We start from the raw sequence: 24099 nt of genomic DNA on the forward strand, positions 1-24099 counted from the left end.
TTTTATTTATGAGATTTTCGGTCTGCGTGACTCACTTTGGAGCTAAATTCTAAGTTTTATTCATAAAGAACAATTTATCTAATATTTTACCGTTCTCATTACTATTACTATCGTTACGCGTAGATGTAACATCGTCGAATGAATTAAAAGTGTAGACCAGATCTCGATTTCTGACTGACTGACAATGACCGACTCGTGATGCGTTGAGTGCAGTCATCGAAGTCTCCGAGCGAGTTTCGACGAAATTGCGGGTGCGACGAGACGTAAGGCGATGCCTTGTGCGGGCGTTGAAGTCTCCAGTGCCTCGTTATTAGACGTCTCGTAAGCGCGTATAATAGTTCTCAACTGGTTCATCCGAGATTCATTCAGAGAAACGTCAATGTTGCATCTATTCACGCACACGTACTTACACGTATGTGTACACACGTGCGCGCGTGTAGATCGTCACTACCTGTTCGCCGAGAGAGACCGGTCAGCTCTTGCCGGTTACGTCTTACCAAAGCAAATACCGGTGTGTTTACGTCTGGATATAAAAATGCAGCGAGGCAAATGAAAGAAGCGGCCGCGATATCTGTGTGTGTATATGTATGTAATGAGATTGATTTTTGGACATAATTTATCGAGATAATTTCGTATAAAATATTCTTATTATTTTTGTTTTTTACTTTTCATTTTTATTGCAGCGTTTTAAACACAGCAGGATGTCCTCAGGTAATCTTTTATCACTTTACAATTAGATTACATATAATTATAAACACATTGTGAAGTAATATGTGGAGTAATATATATATATATATATATATATATATATATATATATATATATATTGTATAGTAATAACAATGTATACACAGAAAGAAAGAATATTCTTGATTTGAAAATATTTTTAGTTTTAACGTGGAAATCTTGAAATAAGATTATATTGCGTTAATTGAAGAAAACTTGCTTGAAATCCTTTATATAGTTCAACCAAGAAAAAAAAGTTGAAATAAAAAGTTGGAATTTTTATAAGAAGATTATAGATTGTTTCGTATATAAACAAGATCACTATCTTCTTATAAATCATCTTCTTGTAAAAATTTCAACTTTTTATTTCAACATTTTTTTCTTGGTTGAATTATAAAAATGACTTATTAAAACAAGTGTTCTTCATTTAACGCAATATAATGTCATTTCAAGATTTCCACGTTGAAACTGCAGACATTTTCAAATCAAGAATATCCAAGATTATTTTCTGTGTATATATAATAATGCTATTTATATGTAGGAATATACATATTAGAAAGATAGAGACCTCTCTACTCTTTTCATTCTTGGATAAGCCATTTAGTTTGAAGGAATTTTATAAAAAAAATATGCAAAAATATGGAGTACTTAGTTACGATATACATATATATAATCCGCTTTGCGGGCAGAATTTTCGCTCAGCATCAAGAAGTGATAATTTAAAATACCAGCCTGGCTGATCGGAAAGTTCTGTCCGGCTATCTAATGCTAATTAAACGTCAATGCAAAAAATGAATCTGATTTATCCTGTCGATAATTATATTCCAGCGACCGGCTCGCAAATCGGCGTTTCTTACGCTCGCTCGCGCGCTCATATCGCGACATAAAAGAACTCTGAGCACGAGAGATTGGCGGCAGGAAGCGCAGCAATGGCGCTCATGATAACGGTATCGAAAGTGTTACGCATACGAGCATAAGCAGCCGGGCTCGTACATTCGTGAGGTTATCGGTGGTTAAACGCGCTTTTCGACGACTCGTCGCGCTCCATTCGCGTTGTTAGACGAGCCTAGTGACTTAAGCCGATTTCACACAGGTGAAACAATTTGCCCACAGTGAAACATTAAACCGACTGTTCTGTGAATCAAATTTGGCCACGTAAAAGGAATAATAATAAATAAAATATGACAATAGATTTGTAACCGTAACTTTTCCGATGTTTTATTATCTCATCATATCGGTAAGATTATCAATGTATATTTATACTTTTTTATAGAAATCTTTCTTGTACATTAGAGATTTGATTTATTAGTTTACATGACTTACTTTATTATTTCATGCACAGTATATTAACTGATTCATTAATAATTCATTTTTTTTAATTTCAACAATTAATTTTCTTCGAATGATTCAATATCTTGTTCCTGCAACTATGGTTGCACGAGTCTGTGCGAAAGCGGCTTTACGCTATAGTAGAGCCGAGCGTAGAAACACGTGCGTTTAAAACTCCTCTCTAATTTACCATAGCGCCACTAATCAGTCGTCGTGGAACTCTCGCGAAATATCGACGTTGCACGTGAACATATCTTCGTACAAAACCACGTACGCCAGTAGCATGAAGTGGCGTTTATCGCCCGGTACGTCGTTACGGGAGCTTCGTAACGATTATGTGCGAACCAATCCTGCGTCTACCTGGACGTGCAAGGATAATAATTGCCTAGCGCGGACAATAAGTTGATCATCGGAATGACCAGACGCGCTTCATGCTCGGCTACTGTTGCAAGAATGCATCGTTGGAACCTTAAAGAGATCATACGACTTACAATTAGATACAAAAATAAATTTCGCCAGCCTTTAATAAAATTCGTTTAGTTTTTCTAATAATAAATACTGTACAGAATTTTATTAGAGATTATTTTTCTAAAAGTTAAAGTTGAAATATTTTTGCATGAAGGATAAATATGTATTACAATAGTATTGAAAGAACATAAAAAGAACATAAAAAGACAATTTTTCATAGTCTATACTTTGCATTCTGCATTTTTTAAAGATAAAATCTTCTCTCTCTTGATGTTCTTTTTTATTTTACATCTTCGGCCTTGAGACGTTTGATGCCCGAATAAATTGCCACGTTGAATGCACGATCAACGACTTTTGTTAATGCCACACTGTTGTCGCGCGACTAAGCAACTACGTAATAACACGAGGACGCGATCGAGGTACGATAAATTTCGTCGGTAATTGCGCAACTGGAACTGCGCTTAAGATGCGCGTGTAATTAGTGTTAATGTTGCTTGTTTTTGTTCTCGGCCGAACGTTCTTATCTTAATATTCATCTACGTATCTTTAATTCCCTTGCGAGAGAAAAAGTATCTGGAAATAGTCAAGTTTGTAATGCAAGGTCGGCTGCATTTCATAATTAATTATATCGACTTGTATGTTAATCTTTACATTATATTTTAGAAAATATTCCAATCTTACAAAATATAATATAAATATGATTTAATTAATTAATTCTGTAATATGTGTATCTTATATGAATGTATAGATTTGAGTCTGATTATATTCGTGGCGGGGTAAAAATTTATCACAATGATTACAATATTTTCTTTTTATTTGCGCTTATATATCTGTCGCATTTACTTATATCCTTTCAAGTTGTCGTAAAAATGTGAGATGCACGAAATTATTATATATTTTAAACGCAGAGATATAGAGCGTAATAATACTTATATATCGAAAACTGGTCTGGTAGAAATCGATGAGCCATCCGTAGCGCGCAAACGAGACACTGACAAAACGAGTCCAAATCTGAATTACCGAATCGAGTCACGATTAATGGACGCAATTAGTCTCAGCGCGAAAACAACTCGTTGTGCCAACAAGTGGAAGGTGGATCGGCGAAATCAGGTTGTCGAGAGGATCCCGCTGAACCAGAAAAAGAACTTTCTTCGGCCGATTCTCTTGCACAAACACACACGCACACACATATACATACATACACTAACGACATCAACATTAATCGCGTATCTTTCTTAAACACATGCAGTACAATTAACTGCGTAGTAACCAAAAGTGGCCATTAATTTAACCGCTCTTACGTAATGCTGCGAAGAAACTATCTGTTTAACCTTTGGACTATTGAGCGAATGAGATCTATATTTGTATTTCAAAAAATAAGCTTTATATTATCGAGAAATTTTTATTTTGTTTGATACAACTTCGATTTCGAAGTAGAAATCAAAGTTTCTCTCGCTTCTAGAAGTTTTGTACTTCTGTACTTAACAGGATTTTTCTTGCAGACTGCCGATTTTAGATCTAGAATAGTTTCACGATATACCGGTAATGGCCTTGTGACCTGAGTCGCGTCGGGATCGCGCCGAGAAACCCGACGTGGAATTTCGCCGTCTCGCCGATAAATCGATCGCGTAGGAAATTAAGTCGCCCTTGCGCGTAACGGTACCTGTAAAATCGCGCGGATACCCAACGGGTGTTCTTACGTCGTTGTCCGGTACGTTGCTACGCCCGGCATCGCCGCTTCCATAAGCCGGCGAAATTACAGCGTGATCTCGAACGGGCCGTTAACTTTTCGCAAGAACGGAAAACAGTTACCCCGTTCAGACATGCGTCCGGTGCGTCTTGCGTTCCGGAGGGCGAGGAGGAGAGAAATAAGGAGGGCGTTTCATTGACTCGAGAGCAAGTGCGGTTTAATGGTCACGACGAAACGAGACAGTACAACCGCGTGCCGTAATTCGCGAGAGGGTTTTTCCTTGGGACAACGACGACGCGGCAGTCCCGACTGATTTCGTTAACTGGTCGCTTCCGCGACGTAATTGGCTGAATCGTTCTCTGAAAAAGGCATGCGATGATATTTCAGAGAGGTTATATTTGTACAAAAAATGTCCTTTTCGACCGGTAAATTAATCGAATAAATCGTTCAACGCATGATTTTTTTGTAAAGTAACGAAAATTACATTAGCGATAACGACGGAGTGTTCCGCTTATTTTTAAAGCCATGCAAGTTTCCAGTTTTAGAATATATGTTACAAATTTGAAGCAAATATTGTGTTCGGATTAATGTTGAATAAAGCGAAAATTAAATTCGAGAAAGCAAATAATTCCGATTTAAAAAAACTAAGGTTTAAAACAGATAGGTACTTACACTGAAAAATTGGAAGTCAGATCGGTAAGGACACTCGATCGAGGCTGAAATTTTTCTTACAAGATAAAGAACAAAAGGTAAAAGGTTTCGTTTAGATTCGGCAAATTTCGGCGTGCCATCGGTGAAAATGTAAATAAATATACTAATGAAAATTTGTTTTCATGTCGATGGCTTAACAGAGGCAGAAGCAAATAGATGTAAACATTACAATAAGCATTGAAGAGAACCGGTGTGTGATTCTATCGTATGTATATTTTTGGAACATACTGATATAAATACTGCAAAATTGGTATAAATTATTATAATTAATATGTCGATTTTAATAAAATTTTTGTAATTAATGCTAGTTAAAAACAAGAATAAAAAATTTTTACTCTGTGTTTAAATGTAATTTTTATTTCGTATATTTATATATATTTTTTTTATTTTATTACTACAAAGAAAGTTAATAATCTAAAATTTTTATAAACTGGATTTAAATTCAATAAAAATAACTGTTTTAATAAATATAACATTGTTCAAGCATTAAGACTTCTTAAAGAATAGATGCGCCACATACGATAATTCGAAGCATCCACGAAATGTGATAACGATAAAATGTCATTCCATTAATGACTTAACTTGATAACTCCAACTGAATTAAATCTTTGTTTACTCGTCGCTGTCGCGGAAATTATCGTGCATAATTTAAACGAGCTTTTTTTATCATCCAATGCAGGTACATGTCGCTTATTAACTTTCCATCGAATATTATGCCTACGTAACTTCCAGCGTAATTATCGTTTCGAGTTAATGGATAAACATAAAGCACAAGTCCATGTCCGGACTTACGTGCATGCCAATATTCCCTGATTAGATTGAGAGTCGTGTTCATTTGGAGAGCCACGGTTAGGTCGCGAATTCTTAAAAATTGTTAAGGGGCGGCACAAAATTTGCATCCTTTTCGTTCGAGTATTCCGGTATGCATAAATCCGAAAGAAGGAGCGAGAGAAAAATTCTGATGTGTGACCAATGAACGCTTACAGTAAAACGACACTAGGGTACCCGGTGATATAAATACTCGTGTGTGTGTGCGGATGTATGCTATACTGGGCCTATATATACATGATTCGTGAACGCTGGCCTGACCAGCAGCCATCGTGGGTCGGGGAGAACAGCCATTGGGGAGCCCGCCATCAAGGATCCACGAGGCATAATTTGTGTCTGATGTTATATTCTACGAATTATCTAACTACTATTCTTAAATAAGAATTTTATATCAGGTGCTTGCATATCAGGCGTATGTAATAAACGGAATACTTTATTAAAATGTTATTAAAAAGTAATTTCCTCTTTATTAAAAGTCTTAACAATAAATATCTCGATAGTTGAACTTCGAATAAAAATTCCTAAAGCAAATGCTTGAAATTAATTGAAGAAAAAGATTTTGTTACTGTTCCTAATTGTGTACTCTTGACTATTCCTTCGCTGTATCTAATTATTCCCGATATTTAATTTCTCAAAAATTTTTTTTTCAAATTTACGATAAAAAGATGTTTCAAATTTTTTATATACATTTGACTTTTTCCATAATAGTGACGTATCTGGTTTTCAATTATTATAAGGAACACGATATCAAGTAAATAAGCATGTATCAAAGTATACTTAAGCTTACTTAAGAAATCGATGCGTATTAATCACAGTCTCAGTTTATTTGCCTTATTCGACGGTCGTCATACCTCTGCTTCTGTCTAAGAACGCTAAAAGTTCACCGCTGCTTTTATGCCCGGCTGCACATGCATTATTTATCTCGTCTCTCATTATAAAATCATGCGAACAGAAAGAGAGGAAAAAAAAGCGAAGCTCGCGGTGGAGGCCGTCATTTATTTCTCGGTCGTTGATAAGTTTCGCCCGAGGATTTTCGCAAGATTAGAAGAAGCTTGCGGTGGCAGCAGCGCGAGCTGGACGCGAGACGCGAACTGCGGTTCCATCATCGTTTGATACGTAGTCATTAGAGATCTGTTAAGATGTCGTCGTTTAGCGATCTTTTATTATGCATAGCTCAATTACGATAGGAGGAAGAAGGATGAGGCTGACCGGCGCGCGACTGGCAATTGCCTCTCCTATCGGCTTTACATATTGTCCAACGATGCCGTGGATAAGCGTAAGAGATAATTTATCATTAGGCGTTACGCAATTAACGTTGATTGCGCATCTCCCAGAGACCCGTACTCATGTGTAAGCGCGCGGAAAAACTTGAATCCCCGAGCGGGTTTGTGAAGGTATATTAATTACTTCGCGATTACGCAATAATGCGACAGTGCTCCGCGCGGTCGCGGTAATTAAGAGCGGAATAAAAACATCTTAGAGAGACCTTCCCTCTCCCGTGCGTTAATTACGTTGCGCGGACACACGTGGGATACGCGTATAAATTGCGCGGCGTATACCTAAGAGCCGAAATGTATTACGGCTCTTAAATATTCCCTCGCATTACATTAAGGTCATCGAATGTGCTCGGTGCGCGATCGTGTTACCTCCGCGTGATTCAGCAACGGAGAAAAATTGGTTTCTTTAATCTTGTGCGCATTGCGCGCGAGATCTGATACCTCGCTACTATGCATTCAATCCCGGACAGCTGAATCAATCTTAATTAGTTGTCCCAACTAATCTTAGAAACCTGTTAAGTGTATTCGTAATCTGATCCTGAAAAATACGCGTGTAAAATCTACTTACACAAATCGTTACATTATATAACGTATTATAAAACGCAGGTTAACACGTGTTAAAGAGCTCTGTTCTTCTAGTTTACTTTTACGGAAATTAGACAAATGTAGGATATATGGAATGACCAGCGATAACTGTCATGTTTACTAATTGTGCAATATTCAAAGAATAAAGTGCTGAAAGATACCTTTTGTCCTTCCTGAAAATAAAGATTTTTTTTTTAACCCAATACTCTATATACATTCTAGATCTTGATATATTTGATGATTCCTGAAATTCTTGTAGAAATTCCTTTGAATTCAATAGGTATTACAATTTATCTCTCATACACGTAGCGGATTTTTCATGCGCTCTTTCTTCTTTAGCGTCTTTATGGTCCTACTTCGGACGAAGCATTATCCTTCTGCTAGATAATCTTTTTTCCTTGGTCATTTCAGTCAGGTAGAGGCCTATATATATACATAGGCCTTTCCTACCTGCTTGCTGAGAGATTTACTTCTACATACCTGCGATACATGGTCAATATATATTTCGGCAACGCACACGTGCGTGTGTGTGTTTGTGTGTGACGCGCGCGTTCACGCCGACTAAGCATATTCCTACCCAGTGGACCAGTGGACCGATGATCTTCTACTACTCTATAGAAAATGTTAAAAAGAAATACACCTGCCAAAGGTTGGGGAACACCCCCGACAGAGTTCTACCTGTCGGAGTGTAAAAAGCCAAAAACCTTTGCCACATCTCTGTGTTTCCTCCTTTTCTCTCTTTTGTAAAGAGAGTTTCCCGCTAGTTTTTCGTTACCACCAGAGGGCCGTATATATCGGGTGCACATCTGAAACATAGCGTGAGAACGACTTCTTCTTTCTTGCATCCTAATTGAGTTCGGGTAAAAGAAATGATTTATTATCGAGTATTCAAATGCTGCATTAAAATTGAAGCAAGGAAGGCTTATTCCCTAGATATAATAATTAGTGGCTATTTTAATTTCTCCTTTCTTACGCACATATAAAATCGTAATAAGTTATAATCTCCTCTATGAAAACTGAGAGAGTAATGAATGTAAAATATAATGAAAATAAATGTATGATTTAATGAAATACCTATATAGTAATTTTTAAAGATCACATTAGACAATCTATAATTCTTAAAATTTCAAAGATATCTTATCCCCGATTTATAACTTCTTTGATATATGTATATGTTAGTTAAAAGATATCTTTAAGACGTTTTATTTGAGATCATTTCGTGACAAAGATGTGAGACGCATTAACAAGAAAAATGAGCACGAGAGAGGAACTAGAATTGCTTAATAAATCGGTATATCAATGATTTAAAATTCTTACGTATTTTAATCTATCTTCTATTTCGCATCTATCTTCGTTCCTCTTCTTATAGCTTAGCTTAGAAATAACTGCTTCAAAAATATCTTATAAAAGGTGCTTTCAGATATTTTTTTTAGAAAGTTTTAAAAACATTCTTTAGATGTACGTGTTATTTAATTATAAAAAGATCACTATTCTAAATTCCGACACAATTGCAGATCGTATATAATGACCATAATGAGAATGTCAAAAATGTCGCAACCATCGTGACAATTAATTCAATTGACCTTACTGTCGCATTATTTATAATGAATTTTTTTGTGACGTATTTTTTAGCGCGCGCAATGATAGAATTGAAATTAGACGAACGGCGATAGGGGATAGCGAACCCTGTTACGCAATGACGAATTTGCATTTGCTGCCGCCGCGGTGCGGTATTACGTAATTATGTCTCGTATTAGCGTGGGCAGCCTTTGAAATGTGGGAATATATAATTAGTGTATAATAATTATAGCGAAAATCGGAATCGTCGACGTGTGATACCACACTGCATATTATCAGCTTGGATCGGGCCGCGTCGTTAATCAACGTCACCATTGAATATAGTCGTGTAAGAACAACGAATATAATATCGTTTAACGTTATATCATTAATGTCGCTGTGTAGAAGTCCGATAAATACACGATATCGTACACCATCTTGCGCCAGTAATTTCCTAGAAAGTTACTTACCGATACCGCACACTTCATTAATGCGGCGAATTAATTACATTGCATTTATTTGCCTCCAATTGCAAATCGTGTTGTCGCGTGTACCGACGCGAATAAAATTGAGTCTGTCGTCTGTAAAAATTTCTTTGATTACATTGATGGATTTTCGCAATTGCCTTGATCGCGCGATTTCACAAAGGCGATGGAAGATCTAACACCTGGATGTTGACGTTTATTTAAAACTCGACGCGCTTAAACTAGTTTTTATCCGGTGTTATTATGTAAATTAGACAGCCGCTTTTTAAACGTTGGCACTTTCAAAGGTGCATTTAAGCTACTGATACAAATAGAACGGCATGTGAATCAGCGCGGTATTAAAAAAAAATGTTTAGATTTATATTAGGAGAATTTTTATCAGTGAGTTGACATAACAGTTTCGCATAAAAGAAAAACGTTAATGGCGCGTTAAATGAACCTTATAGAAATTACAGGGAAGAAATTTGCTACTATCGCTTGGCAGAAAAAGATTTGGACAAGGCGAGTAACGTTGCTTCATTCCCGCATAATTATCTTATTCATTATCCATGACGCTTGTTATGTAATAATTCTGAATATTCAAATTAATTGGAAAAAAAATTAATACAGGATAAGTTTCAACAATAATTACATTAAAATGGAGAAAAATATGTTCTGAATTTGATATTATAAAAATACATAGAGACGGGAGCGATAGCTTTGCGTAAAGACTCAAAAGAATGTACTATCGAATCATATAGTTTTTTGTTAAAAAAACAGCAAATAAGGATTACTAGTTGAAACTATTTTTGTCTTATTATTTATTCTAACTTTTTCATCGGTTCCTTATTTCGCAGATTGGTGTAAAAATCTTCATTCATCAACAATTAGAATTTAATAATGAATGCAATTCGCAACTCGCGTCACGTTCCGATCGAAAACCATATCATTAAGTCCAATTTCACGCGGCGAGCCGCGATAGCCTTCCTATTTTGCACGTGTACTGTCTCTCTCTCTCTCTCTCTCTCTCTCTCTCTCTCTCTCTCTCTCTCTCTCTCTCTCGCCGTTCAAGTGACTCGCTCGTAAATCTGTTATACAGTTACAGGAAATATTATCCTGCATCTAGACAAGACCTGAATGCGTAACGCGAAGGACCAGGTAGCCGATCAAGTTGGCCGGCCGGCCGGCTAGCCGGTCAGCCGGTCTTAAGGATTGGGATAAGGGTGAAAGAGGAGGAAAAGAGAGAGAGAGAGAGTAAATCAAAGCGCGGGCTGATATTAAAGGGTACAAGAAGTAAAAATAATTAATGCGGCGGAGACATCGCGGGACGCAAAGAAAGTGCAGCGAGCCGACAAACATGGCTTGCACAGGCGGGTTTCCCTACTCCCTATCGATAAATTGCAATTTTCCCCTCACTCGCGACATGACAACTTTCTGGGCGCCTTCTGTGTTATTAATTACGATCAAGCATGCGAGACGATTCGTGTGCGCCGGTTTTCCGCGAAAACAGGCTATACCGATCATAATCGTTCGACCAATCATAATCGCTCGAGCGAGCGAACGAACAGTTCGCTCCACGAGCGGCGGGGGATGTGTGCGCGCGCTCCGACGTCGAATCATAATTTATGGATTGTCGAATGTGAGTATATAACAACTGTTCCGTTAGTTCGCGCTTATTCACGCAGAATGGAAAAAGAACCGCGGGGTATCTCATGCGTTACGGCGAACGATAATTTCGTTCGGATACACGTTTCGCTTTTTCCTTCTTTCGACTGTGTCGGATCGCAGCAGTCATAAATGATTGACGCATGCAAATTTTGTATGTACGTAACACGCCCGATGTTATTTCGTCTGCCTTTCCTTCGGAGAAATAATTTCAATTTTATCTTTTTTTATTAGCTTGAGGCTTAACTTTTTGCGAGTAAAACATTATCGATCATTCAAGGAAGAATATAATATTATAAAAGTTCGACAATATACGATGGAAAAAATTATTACTTTTTTATTTCTTTCATTGATAATCATAGCCTCGTATCGTTAGAAATCTGTCAAAGATATTTATGCAAAAACGATGCGTCAGTCTGACCGGCATGCCGATAACAACGTTCTACAAATTTTCATTAGCGATTTTCATTTGCATGCCCGCGGGGCTTTAGCCGGCGGATAGTGCGAGCTTGATTTATAGAACCGCGCTCCGTAGATTTCGCGGTATAATGTGCTTTATGAAGTCAACGTTATTTATGTATTACAAATACGTACGCGGAGCGCGACGGCAGCGAGGCGCACGACCGCGTTCTCAAGGAACTCCCGCGATGAACCGGTCCGAGATAAAGAATTGATAAACGGCAACGATTCTCGGGCGGCGTGCTGTGTGCAGCCGTTCGCCGATCGTCCCGCGAGGACATTTTTCCGTTCGGCGATCGGCGCGGCGTCTGGTCGGCCGCGGTAGCCGTTCGCTAATTGCCGGCAAATATAGAAATCGATGGTGGAGTAAAAAGAAGTGCTCTGAATTATAGCGATCTCAGGGCGGAGCGCGAGATAATTTAACTATCAATGGCGGAAAAGAGATCGTTTCTATTCTGCGCGAGCGACGCATTTGCAGCTCACGTCCATTCATCATCATTGCGCCTCTTTACTTTTGCAATGCAGAACGCTCGGACAGCGGCGATTAACCGCGGCGCGCGGTAATCCGCGGCCGAAAAATCATGCGCAACCGATTGCACGTAACGTGTAACTTCCTACTGCACGACATGCCCGAGTGAGATGCGACGGCAAAAACGAATCGCGATACCGCCTCCGTCTCATCGCGCGCTAATCTAAACGTCAACTTGTCGAATCCGTCACTTCCGGAGAGGTTGCGCGAATCGCGTAGCGCTGAGACGTCAGCATAGATTTCCGGGCTGTTTCACCGAGAGATCACCTGTCGGATTAAGCTTATAATAACAGTAAGCTGTGATCTCGCGGAAAACGGCACAAATATGAAAGTTCTCGACTTTGAAGAGTGGTTATATCATTATAGTGTCGTTGACGTAAGCGTTTAATTGATCGAGACTAAATAGAGTTAATGAGGCGATAATGAACGACCATTTCCCGTGTAAGTTGATCCGCCGAAGTTGTTCTCAAGAAAATCTTCAGATTTTATTATCACAGGAAGTATCCGTTGAGAGTACTATGTTTCTTATAATTTTCTCACGTAGATCCATTTAGCGCACGAATAAATCGTCGCGACGCACACTGAAGGCTGGACAGCGTCGATATAAGCTGATTCTGCTCCATGATTATTTTATTGCGAGAGCAATTGCAGCCCGCGACGAGCAAAACGGCACGTATTGCAGCAGTACAGAAAACTAATGCGCGGTACAAGACGACGGCGTATTAGCGGCCATTAATATTTATCATGGTCACGGGCTCTGCACTAATCGTATTTTGCAATATACATGTTTTCCGTAACGTATGGCGATCGCGACCGCCCGCGCGACCACCGCTCCTTAATTGCTCGATATTCCCGTTGTAATTTGTAAATTTATTCACGTTGGCTAATACAGTAATAAATAGATGGTTTTATAGGAGAATTAAGTACCAATTTAAATAAATGGCGAATTAGATTTAAACGAACCGAATCTCGCAAGCTAAACTGTTTAATTTAACAACTTTGTATCTTAAAAACTGGGTATGTAATGTTCAAGATTGCTAAATTGTAATTAGATGCAAGAACTTGTCTCTTTTTCAAAAGTCTCTGTAGGGACGAACTTTTAAAGATAGAAACTAAAAAGTGTTTAAAATACTGCGATTTGAAGTGATAATACTGGCATTTGTTATGATGGGATTTCTTTTTTTTATTTATTATTTTGTTTCATTCTTCAATATTAAAGTTTAAAAAAATTAAACGTACACATATGTGTTCCCCTAAAGAGATTGTCGAAAAATTAATCCCAAATTTTCGAAGGAAAGATAATTCTACGGTAATCCAAAGTAGAACTTTAACAATCCTTTATGTCCATTTCTATACCAATACAGATTAACTTTAATCTCGGTTTACTTACATTTTATCTGTCTGTAATTCTTAAAACTAGAAAAAGATAAAATGTAAGTTAGGCCAAGATTAAAGTTAATCTACATTGGTAGAAATGGATATTAGAGACTCTGTTCCAAGTGCTAAATTTTATATATAATAAAAGGATCATGCAAAGGTCATTCATATATAAAGGCGCAATCTATCGATGGCACTGTTTACATAATCTATCATTGTTGTGGTATCAGTCCTCGACGCGAACACAAATTTCGAAGTACGTTTCGCGTGTCGCGCTTTCGCATTTCCCCTCGTGCATAAAGCGTGCATCCGTAGGCTGCGTATCGCTGTATTGTATCGACGTATCACTCCCGGCGCGAATCTGAATTGCAAAATTGCGAACGAGTCGCGTGTATCTCGTCGGCGTATCTGCTCGCGGCGTTATCGGTCGCGGATGCAGGCATCAAGGTCGAGCGAGATAGCGCGCGCGCGCGCGCACGCGGAGGTACTTAACGGACCGACGTGCGCCTGCACGTACCGCACACGTAAACGTCATTCCGCAGCCGGATGTTTCCGAGCTGAGAGCGCGCGATATACGAGCAAAATAACCACGGACCACGGCGCGTCGTCGCATCTAGGGATGAAAGCTGAATCTTCGCTGGCGCCACCGCGCGATAACTATCCCGGAAAAATGACCGGTATTAGTACCACTCCTCCGGCAGTAGATACGCGATTTTTCGCAGTATTCGCAATTTAGACTTGATGTGGGAATTGATAGGGAGGGTAGTGACATAACGGATGTAAGGCAAGTAATTTTCTTGTTCTTTGACGTCTCTAAACATATGACGGCGTGCGCGAGATTGTGATAATTCAACTTCTTTGAATTTATTATTAGTTCAAATTTAAATATTATAAAAATTAAATATTACTATATTATATATATTAATTGAAATTAAATATTATTAAAAACCATCAAATAGCGGGTCATTTGATGGTTCTGGTAATTGATGAGTCGTAATAATAAACTACGATTATAATAGTTTAAAGGAAATAATAAAAAAAAAAATTCCATCTGGAATCGTCAAAATCAATACAAGTTACAGTCGGCGCGACTATATCTTGGATTATTACATATAAATAGTATTTCTTGCTAGTTGCACGACAATCACAGTGCTTTTACATTTCTTATAATAACTGTAACAAAAATAAGGGTCTTTCAATCGTGTGAGATATCTGTCGGTGCGCATACGTGGGAAAAATGGCGATTCACGCATGTATTAATAAACGAACTATAAAGTATGACTGATCTGTACGTTTACGGGAACATAGTTTACGACTGCCGCACGAAGAATATAATCAGCCGGGGCGGGTTTGTATAAATTTTCGCGGCGCGTGTAAACGATACTAATGCGAGCATGCGTTACGCGCTCGTTCGTAACGAGGATCCATCTATCTAAGCTAATTAAAACGGATTCGTGCGATCTTATCTAATTATAAAACGAAATCCCTGCTACTAGTGTGCGTGCCTATAGTCGGCTACCGTCGTTTCCGCCCCCGCTCGTGTCCGTTGCCCTCTCCTGATAGTCGGGAGTTCAACGACAACTTATACCACACGTTGTCGCGCGGACATTACTATAGACGCGGGCACGTACACGCACGCACGAACGCGCGTGGCACACGTGAATGCCGGCGAGTATAGCCGGTCGGTCGCAACTGCAGCCAATGCGCACGAACGTAAATCATAACGCGTAATCATTTCCAAGGTGTAGGCTCCACCTTACCGATACGCGCATATATCCGCGCGTCGCGGTTACCATTATCGCCTTCACCTCCGCCTTCACGTCCCCCCGCGCGCGTATACCTAATATATTTCCTCCCCTTCTGCTTTAATAATCCGCGCGTACACCACCCCGGGCGTCGGGGATCGATGAATTATGGAATCGAATCTCGGCGCATCGGCGCGGCGCGTCCCCGACAACACCGCCGCGCGCCGCAATTTCCGACCGGCGTTCTCCTCGCGCAGATGGACGAGGGTGATCCGTTTTCCTGGGGAAATTACGTAGCAGTGCACACTTCCGCGATTTCGAGGTACGGATCGCGCTTTATCGCTCCGGGCACACGATCGTACCGGAAGATCGCGCGATTCTTTATCCTTCGAGAGGTACGCCATGTATCGCGTTATGAGATCGAGTGCGCGAGAATAGTTTCTTCCGCGATCTTGATACGCGAAATATGATAGCGCAATAATGCGACCAGCTATAACGCGGTTTCCGCTATCTCAGCATTACACCCGTGTATTGATTAATGTAGCGCAATTAAACGGTATACCATTTGGAGCAGCGCTATTTTTTTCTTATTAAATGTCGACTGCAATCGCCTATAAGAATATCTTTCGCAATTCGATATGTTAATTCGGTGTATCGTATTCTCGACAGCGTGAAACTTACTTACTCGACTACGCTATGATTGCAGCGTAAGAGTCACCGGGCGTGCGGGGATGCACCGCTGCACCGCTGCGTGTGGACCGGCGTTATATCAAGGCCTAAAATAATTTATCGCTGATCCGACAAGAATTATTGCCCTCGATATAAGTAGCATTTATCGGTGTAAGAGCCGGGGATAATGTTCTACGCGGTAATTTAGTGTACATTAACGCATCGGAATAGTAGACGGGGGTCTTACGGAATATTTAATTTAATAATCCGACTCCTATCTACACGCTCGTCCCGCGGCCGTAAGTACGGCTTTATCGTTGCGATAAGATTAATTATAACGACCGGTGTATTCAGATTAAAGCGCGAATAAAATTTCGCCCGTTGATTATTCGCGTTCGACTCTCTCGCGATCTTCACCGAAGATGCGAGACGCTCTGGCTACCCTCTCGTATAGATCTAAAAAACAAATCGAGTGGGCCGCGTGAATCACGCGGTAGAGTAGTGTGCACGCAACTGGCAACGATAAATCATACTTAGAGCTCCCTGGCGAAATGTATAACCCGCCCGGTTTCGTGCGTAACTCGGCGAAAGACGCTGAAAAGCCCGGGGCACGTAAGGATACCCAGGGCTTCATCGATTTATATCTGCAATTCAGTTGCATTCGATCGAAAGCTGCGTATAAAACGTCGAACGCGTTCACGCACATGTACACACGCATACGCATACACAGACGCACGAGATCAGCGTGGATTTTTCAGCAAAAGTCCATCGGAGATAGCACAACCACACATTCTGTGGGTGTGCGAGAGCACGCGATACTCCCATACGCACCGCTCCTCAACAGGGACGAAACCGAGCGAGAGAACGATAAAGAACGAGAAAGCGAGAGCGAGAGAATCTGGAAAGGACAGAAAACCGCTTGGAATCTCGAGGCGGGACGCACGGATGGTGCACGCGGTATATTTTTAGGCATTAAAATCGCTCCATAAATTAAATCCGCAAAAGGACGAGAAGGCGGCCGGGCCGCCGGAATGGGACGGCACCGGTGAACCGTTTCGGGGCCTTCTTGAGTTTCTCTGCATCGTCGTGTAGCCTCGTGGGAGATAAGGCCATAACATGACCTGACTTAACGCATCGTTCTGGAAGGAGACTTGCAAAAAGGGGCTCTGACAAATTTCGAATAATTTCGACGCCTGGCTAAAGGCAACGTCCAACCGAGTCAACAGTTTCTGGGTACGATTGTTTGCGCAAATATCTCGACTGAGAGCGTTGGCTTTCGGAATGCTTAAGAACCGCGAAGTCCTCGTCGCGATATATACGAATATTACCGCGTTGAAACATGTATTTTATAGGATGTATCTGCGAGAGAGGCTATCACTTAGGGTTTGTTTATTACAATATGCAAGATTACGTTAATACGACATGGAAAACAAGTACATTATTTTGTAGTACACACGAGAAAAATACTGTTAACACAACATTAGTCTTTTCCCGTGTAGTTACGACAACCGTAAAAATGTAAAAAGATGTCTTATAGATTGAGACTTTGAGACAGAAATAATCATTTTACATCTGAAAGGATTACAATATAGATATTAATAATATCCCGTTTTTCACTGGTATAAAAAAGAATAGAATGATCACATGATACAATTCATGTTGCATGTTTCAAACGTATAAAGTCAGATTAATAAAATATTAAAAAGTATATCGAAGAGAATATTTGGAAAGATCTTCCGTTTCAGCGGAAATCACATACATGTATATGCCTATGTACGAAAGGTGGATGAAACACTCTTATAAATTAAACCGAATTAGCCAAGCTCGAATCGTGCCACGGAAGGTCACGCGACCAATAAAATTAAAATTTTTATTGCAGTCTCCATTTGTGCTATTTTTATCGACGACGTAGCTATGTGTGTGCTCTCTCTCAACACATCGATATCTGTACACACACACACACACACACACACACACACACATGATGGCGACTTCTAGATTTTTAAACTTCGGTATTATAAAGATCACGATGCTTCCACCAATCGGATGTTTATAAGAATATTTATCGAGAATGTTTGAATATATTTTGCCACTTTGTTGACGTTTAAGATTTTATCTTGGTTAATCTTGTCTGTTGACTTGAAAGCGTGAATAAATTTTCGGTTAATTGCATAAAATTTCGCAATGATCGTAGATTCATAGTTTTATTCGGCGATTATCGCTACCGAGTGATTTACGACGGACATTTTTATACCCGCAACCACGACGATCGCGATAGCTCACTGAATTCGCGATGCAATATGGTAAAATCCCAGGATACAGGAAATACTATAACAGATACCTACATGAGAAATATCTCACAATCAGCTAAACTTCTCTCTTCGACCTTTTTTTTACGATCCTTAAAAAAACAAAATTCCTTCTGTATATATAAATGAGTCATTTTCAAGAATAACAAGAAAATCCGTAAACGTAAATCAGCATTTTTTAATATTTGCGCTTTCCGTTAAAATAAGCGCGGGTGACCAAACTGCGATACGTTGTAAGGAAGAAGAGAAAATAATCGTTATCGGCGCAAAGAAAGAACAGTCTCCTTTCCTGCAAACATAAGTCATTTCTTCCTGCTTTAAAATATATACGCACAACGTGTGTTTCTGTGAATAATTACATGAACATGACGGACGATCGATCATGCGTCTCGTAATTGATATAAATGGTAGCGAAACAGATTCGCGATTACTTTATTTATCCCTGGTACTCCCTTCCGGCTCGGATACCAAATCGATTGATCACGGTGTTTTTACATGGCAATTTATATATATAAAGCGTTGCGCAGTTTCATTCGTCAGATTATTAGTAGATCATTCGAACGGAAACAGTGATCATTATGTAGTCACCCCCGATTGTACACTCGGGAAACAGAGAAATGTATTGGATGATTTAACGGGGCGACCTACCAACAATACAAACTTTTTACGATCTGAGAAAACGAAGAAAATTGTCAAATGATTGACAGCTGATAGTTTTACATTCGACATATGATGATGAAATTTAAAATAGATAACGTATTATGCAATTAATAAGAAACTTACTTGGGACACTTTTTCAATTGAATTTAACTTAATGCTTATATCTGCATGACTCTTTAATTGTGATTATTATAATTTATATATTTAGATTCTAATTATTATTTCTATATTTATTATATTGTTTAAATATTTAATTATTACCTGATTTTGTTAAAAGTATAAATTCTCTTTTGATAATCAGAAAATCTGTGAGACATTAACCATATGTACGAAAAATATGTGATTAATATTTATATTATATAACATATAATTTATTTTGAAATTTAACTTTTGACATTCTAATATGATCATTTTTTTATTATTTTCCAGATACATTCGCTTGAGGAACGATCTTGACAATCGCAGTCAGTTTTTCTTCGCCAGCAACTTTCGACTTTCGATGCAGGAGGCAGAAAGGTAGATGAGGTATTCTTTGTTTCGCGAAATTGTTCACATTAAAAGTGAAAAGTGTTTAAAAGCGAAGTCACGTTTATATATTTTTTAAAAAGCAGAAGTAAAGGCTAATCGTTTGTCTTGTTTTTCTTCTAGAATTTAACTTTATCCATAATGTTGCATTTGTAATTATAAGTTTGATAGCAATTATCTGTATAAAGACTCAGTCCGAATTGTGGCGACTGTTAACTTATCCCGCCTCTTTTCAGATAGTTTTCGTAATGTAGATGAAATGTACATGACGAAAGAAAGAAAATAAAGTTAAAGTTCCTGGAAATACAATAAAGTTTTAATTTTTGCTTTACCTCTTACTTAATTCTATTAAATAAATCTAATAAATGTTTGAAATTTCATTTTCCGATTAAGATTATAGTGTATCTTCTTCTTGTGCACTATTATTCTCATGACGTCGAGTGTAGCAGCGGTGTCCAGTTCTCACCGAGTCGCTATAGTGGTTTGTCTTTCGCGCACATGCACACATTCACGTATATAGAAGTATACGACGCGACGGTCAAGAGAACACGAAAAGCGTGTACGTATGTACACAGGTAGGTGTGTATACAGGTGAGCCGCGAACCCGTGCTCGTATAGCCCTTCGGGCTATGCACCGGCGCTCAATGCCGACCCGGAGGAGAATGAAGGATGAGGAGCGCGAAAAGGGAACGGGAGTAGCCGGGGCCCTCGTAAGACACGTGAAACTGACCAATAGATCCGGTTTAGCGAGTTTCCGGATTCCACGGGGTCATCGGGTAGGCCCCTCGGTTTGCGCAAGGAGCGGTATTCCCGTCATCGCCCCTCTTTCAGCTCCCCCGTTCACGGACCAGGGAGAGAGAGAGAGGGACGGGAGAGGGAGAGAGAGTACGGAAGGTCCGGTCGCAGGACCTGCAACCCCTTGCCACTGTTCGTCCTGTAGTGCGCGCACTGTCCATCCGCATACATTACCGCGAAATCCGGTTTTCGACAATACCTGATGCGCTGCCCTCGCGCACCTCTCGCGATGGCCCCGATCATCATGGGTCACGCTTGAGCCCCGAATGGCTTGGATGGAGAGGGGCCTGCAACCTGCCGTGGGCAGTGTGAGACCACGGAACGGAGTGGAAGCGAAAGAGTTCGTGAGATCTATTCTCCCTATTTTTTTTCTGGCAAACATAGACTAAACATAGTATTTTATTGGTTTTTAATCTGAATCATATGAAGCTTTTTTAAGGTGCGTAATAAAAAGAAAAAGGTGGATTTATTATTCGTTCACAATAATTTTTTTATAGAAAAAATAGATAAGTCGTTGATATGACGTTAAAAATTACCGATTTATTTTAATCATGTTTTTTTTTCAATATTTCAAGTGTCATGAAACTAAATTCTGAAATAATCTTACATAAATAAAATCTAATGTTCATGGACGATGCGCCCTGCCCATCACAGCAGCAGTCTCCCCCTCTTTCCTGAGCCGCGCGATGCGCAATGACCATTCGCATACATTATCGCCCGTCCATCGAAATCCGGTTTTCGACAATACCCGGTGATACGGACCAGGGTTTCGGTCACCCTCCCCAAAGAGAAGAGCCGCGCGCGCAACCTGCGACGAAACTCCGTGAGACCGCGGCGAGGGATATACACGTAGTGGAATATGTGAGGGACAGTAACTATGGTCTCTGTCCGGCCGTGATGGCGACGACGGTGCGCAGATTTCCTTTGGGGATGACCATCGATGACCGGGGGGTTGCGCGAGCGACTTCTTTCCTGTTTCTTTTTTTTTCTCAATTCTTTTATTTCCTCCGCTGTCGCCACCGGTCTGGTGGGAACGAAAACCTGATCGGGGGAGTCTTCGTCCACTCTGATCGTCCTGCAACCACCTCGACGTCGCGAGTGCGAAAGAGAGAGAGAGAGACACGAGGGATGGACGGAGAGGACAGGCGTGAACCGTTTGGATTTACCAACCCCGTACAGACATATGCGCGCAATGAGACTTACCGGCCAGTAAGATCGTTGCCGCTTTCGTTACGTTGTTCGCAGGGTCATGGGAAAACCGGGTTAACCGGACATTGGTCACGAACGGAACTGGAACTTCCTTTGATAAGTCGCGGCGCGTGGAGAGCGTCACGACGCGTCTCGTGCGGGGGGATACTCCCCGAGCCGATTCCGGCGAGTTAACGTCCGCCTCGAGAGAAAGGGATGGAAAAGAAAAATTGCGCGGCAGTTACATCCGAGATTTTGTTCGGAGCCGTCTGTCCGACGATGGCGGTTACCGCCTTCAGTTCTAACCGCCGTCGTCGTTCTAACGTCTCGCGACCGAGATTTGTTGGTTGGCCTAACTTTTGACATATCATATTAACGGTTAGGGCATCAACGAACGCGCGGGACGGTTGGTACGTTAAGCTTAAGCCCAACGAATTTTGTAGCCCTACCGTTCGTCTAGGAGCTTTATCTAGATACGTTTGTTACGCTATTAGATTTATCGCTTCTTTAGCGCTGCGGAATGACTCAGGAAATAATTGAGGAAATTGGAATCTGTTCAAATACTGTTGCGGAATTATTGCAACACGCTGTCTTACGCAAGTCTGATATGAAAAGGCATTCGCGTGTTATCGATTTGCTGGAATATGTCAAACTGCCTTTTTTTTTTGCTCGGCACCGGCATAGAGCTGTACAATATGAAGTGTATTAATGAACGTAGCATGTAAGTGCAAAATGCTTCGGGAATTGTTCGGGAGATTGATCCTTGAACGGGCTGTCCGGCACGGCAAAGAAATCGATCGAGGAAATTGACTTCTTTTTCTACGCTCCGATAAATAAACCGCAATAAGCGCGCCGCCGCGGTAGCCAAATGGAATCTAACTTATTGCGTAAGAGCGATATTGCCGTTTTGCGTCTGCCGTTTTGCAAAAAGAGACAACTCAAGCCCGCCACGATATGTCGCGTAATAATGAATGATAACGCGCGAGATAACACGCAGGCCTCCTGACGTCTACATTATTAGCCATTAATAATCGCAACGTTCCTTTCTCGAAGACGTCAATAACGGTAGCCAATACGCGACTGCGATACTCCAAATGAAACGAAACAGTACGTCTCGACAAGAGAACTCGCGTTCCTATACGAGCGGCGACGTGGCTTTCGTGGAGATATTGACATAGGCCAAGTGTTTCCCGGTAAGCTATCGCAACGTAACCGATGCCAGCTTAACGTGCTAATTACCTAGCGCGATATTGAAAGCCCGCCAGTCAGCCCGAGGACCGTTCGTGCCATTGACGGGCGTTAAGAACGTCATCGTAGAAAATTACACTCCGCTCCGACTACCCTCGCGGATAACCGCAATAAACCCGTCACGCGGCGGTAGGTAAAACGCTCGCTCGCGTTGCGCTAGATTTCCTACGAGAGAGGATAATTCCTCGCGCCTATTGGCACACGCGAGAACCGCCGGGCTGGACGATTATTGTTAGACAACAGGCCGAACAAAAAATCGTTTTTCCTGAAACGATCGCGATGTCGATGCACGCACGATTTTTCAGAGCGAGTTGCACGATCCGCCGAGGAAGCTGCTCCATACAGCCAATCTGAAGATAAGCGGCTGTCGTTTGGTACGCGTTGACTTATTCGATCAAACGATCGACATTTATCATTCCTCATCCTTCGAGTAGCCTCGCCCTTCCGTTGCGCGCGTTTTGTGCCTTTTGCAACGTGTCGCAATTAAATTAAATGCCGTATGATCGGCGCAAAGTAGTCGCAGGTGCACGTAGAACAGGAAGAGGCTAAATGTAAAATAATTTAATCCTGAAATACGCACGTTATATATATAAGTACGGGAATAAGAAAAATTTGATCTTTCGGTGTCTAGCCTTTCCACGTGAGTATACGATCTTGGTTTTCGGCATGAGAGCAAAAAGACGTGGCTCTATATCTGGCAGCGGAAATTTAACGATATTTACGTGTTGCTCATCGCGTCGCGCGCAATTGGATTATTAATTAACAGCTAGTTTGTAACCAGGTTTGATACGATGTGCACCATGATAAATCACTGTTTTTTTTTCTCATGATACACGGGGGGGGTCACCGACCAACGAGACCATTGACCATTGACCGTCAGGCCTGCGAGGCATTAACGACCGCGTGTCCAGCCGATGTGAAACGCTTAGAAATTATTCTATCGCGAGATAGCGGCTAGAGTCGCGCTATTATGCGCGTCATCGAGCGCTGCGCAAGAAATTCCCCGAGCGTCAACGGGCAATTATGAATTCCACAGGATTGTCGAACTATCGGCAGCTCCGATATACCGTAACAACTGATTATCGGCCGTTTATGCATTCGTAATCCTTTCTCCACGTCCGCTCGTTGCGCACAATCGTCCTCGAGCATTAATCGACACGCGGCCACGGCGGTTTTTACCGAATACCGAATCCGGTTTGCTCCGCTTTGTTCGCGTCGCCAATAATAAGTAATCGTTCCTCTTAATACCTCAATTTACCGCCGATTTTCTGCCCCTAACTGCTCGCATAGGCGTT

The 24099-nt window shown here is 40.6% G+C and overlaps 1 protein-coding gene across 4 annotated transcripts in view; it reads left to right on the forward strand.

The window, feature by feature from the left end:
* The window catches only part of Gwl (serine/threonine-protein kinase greatwall), a 182254-nt gene that overhangs the window by 141570 nt on the left and 16585 nt on the right, over positions 1-24099 (forward strand). Inside the window, exon 5 of one of the 4 annotated variants that reach the window (XR_011733424.1) lies at positions 19476-19869. The exons of 2 other annotated variants lie outside the window; for them this stretch is intronic. Coding sequence is in view for 1 of the 2 variants with exons in the window: in XM_071787099.1 (XP_071643200.1) it covers positions 19478-19491 (14 nt within the window). In the remaining variant the exon portion in view is untranslated. Of the gene's footprint in view, positions 1-19475; positions 19870-24099 lie in introns of those variants that run through there. One more of the 4 variants, XM_071787099.1, reaches the window with a different exon arrangement.

Source organism: Temnothorax longispinosus, chromosome 8 (assembly GCF_030848805.1).
Source record: "Temnothorax longispinosus isolate EJ_2023e chromosome 8, Tlon_JGU_v1, whole genome shotgun sequence".
Lineage (NCBI taxonomy): Eukaryota > Metazoa > Arthropoda > Insecta > Hymenoptera > Formicidae > Temnothorax > Temnothorax longispinosus.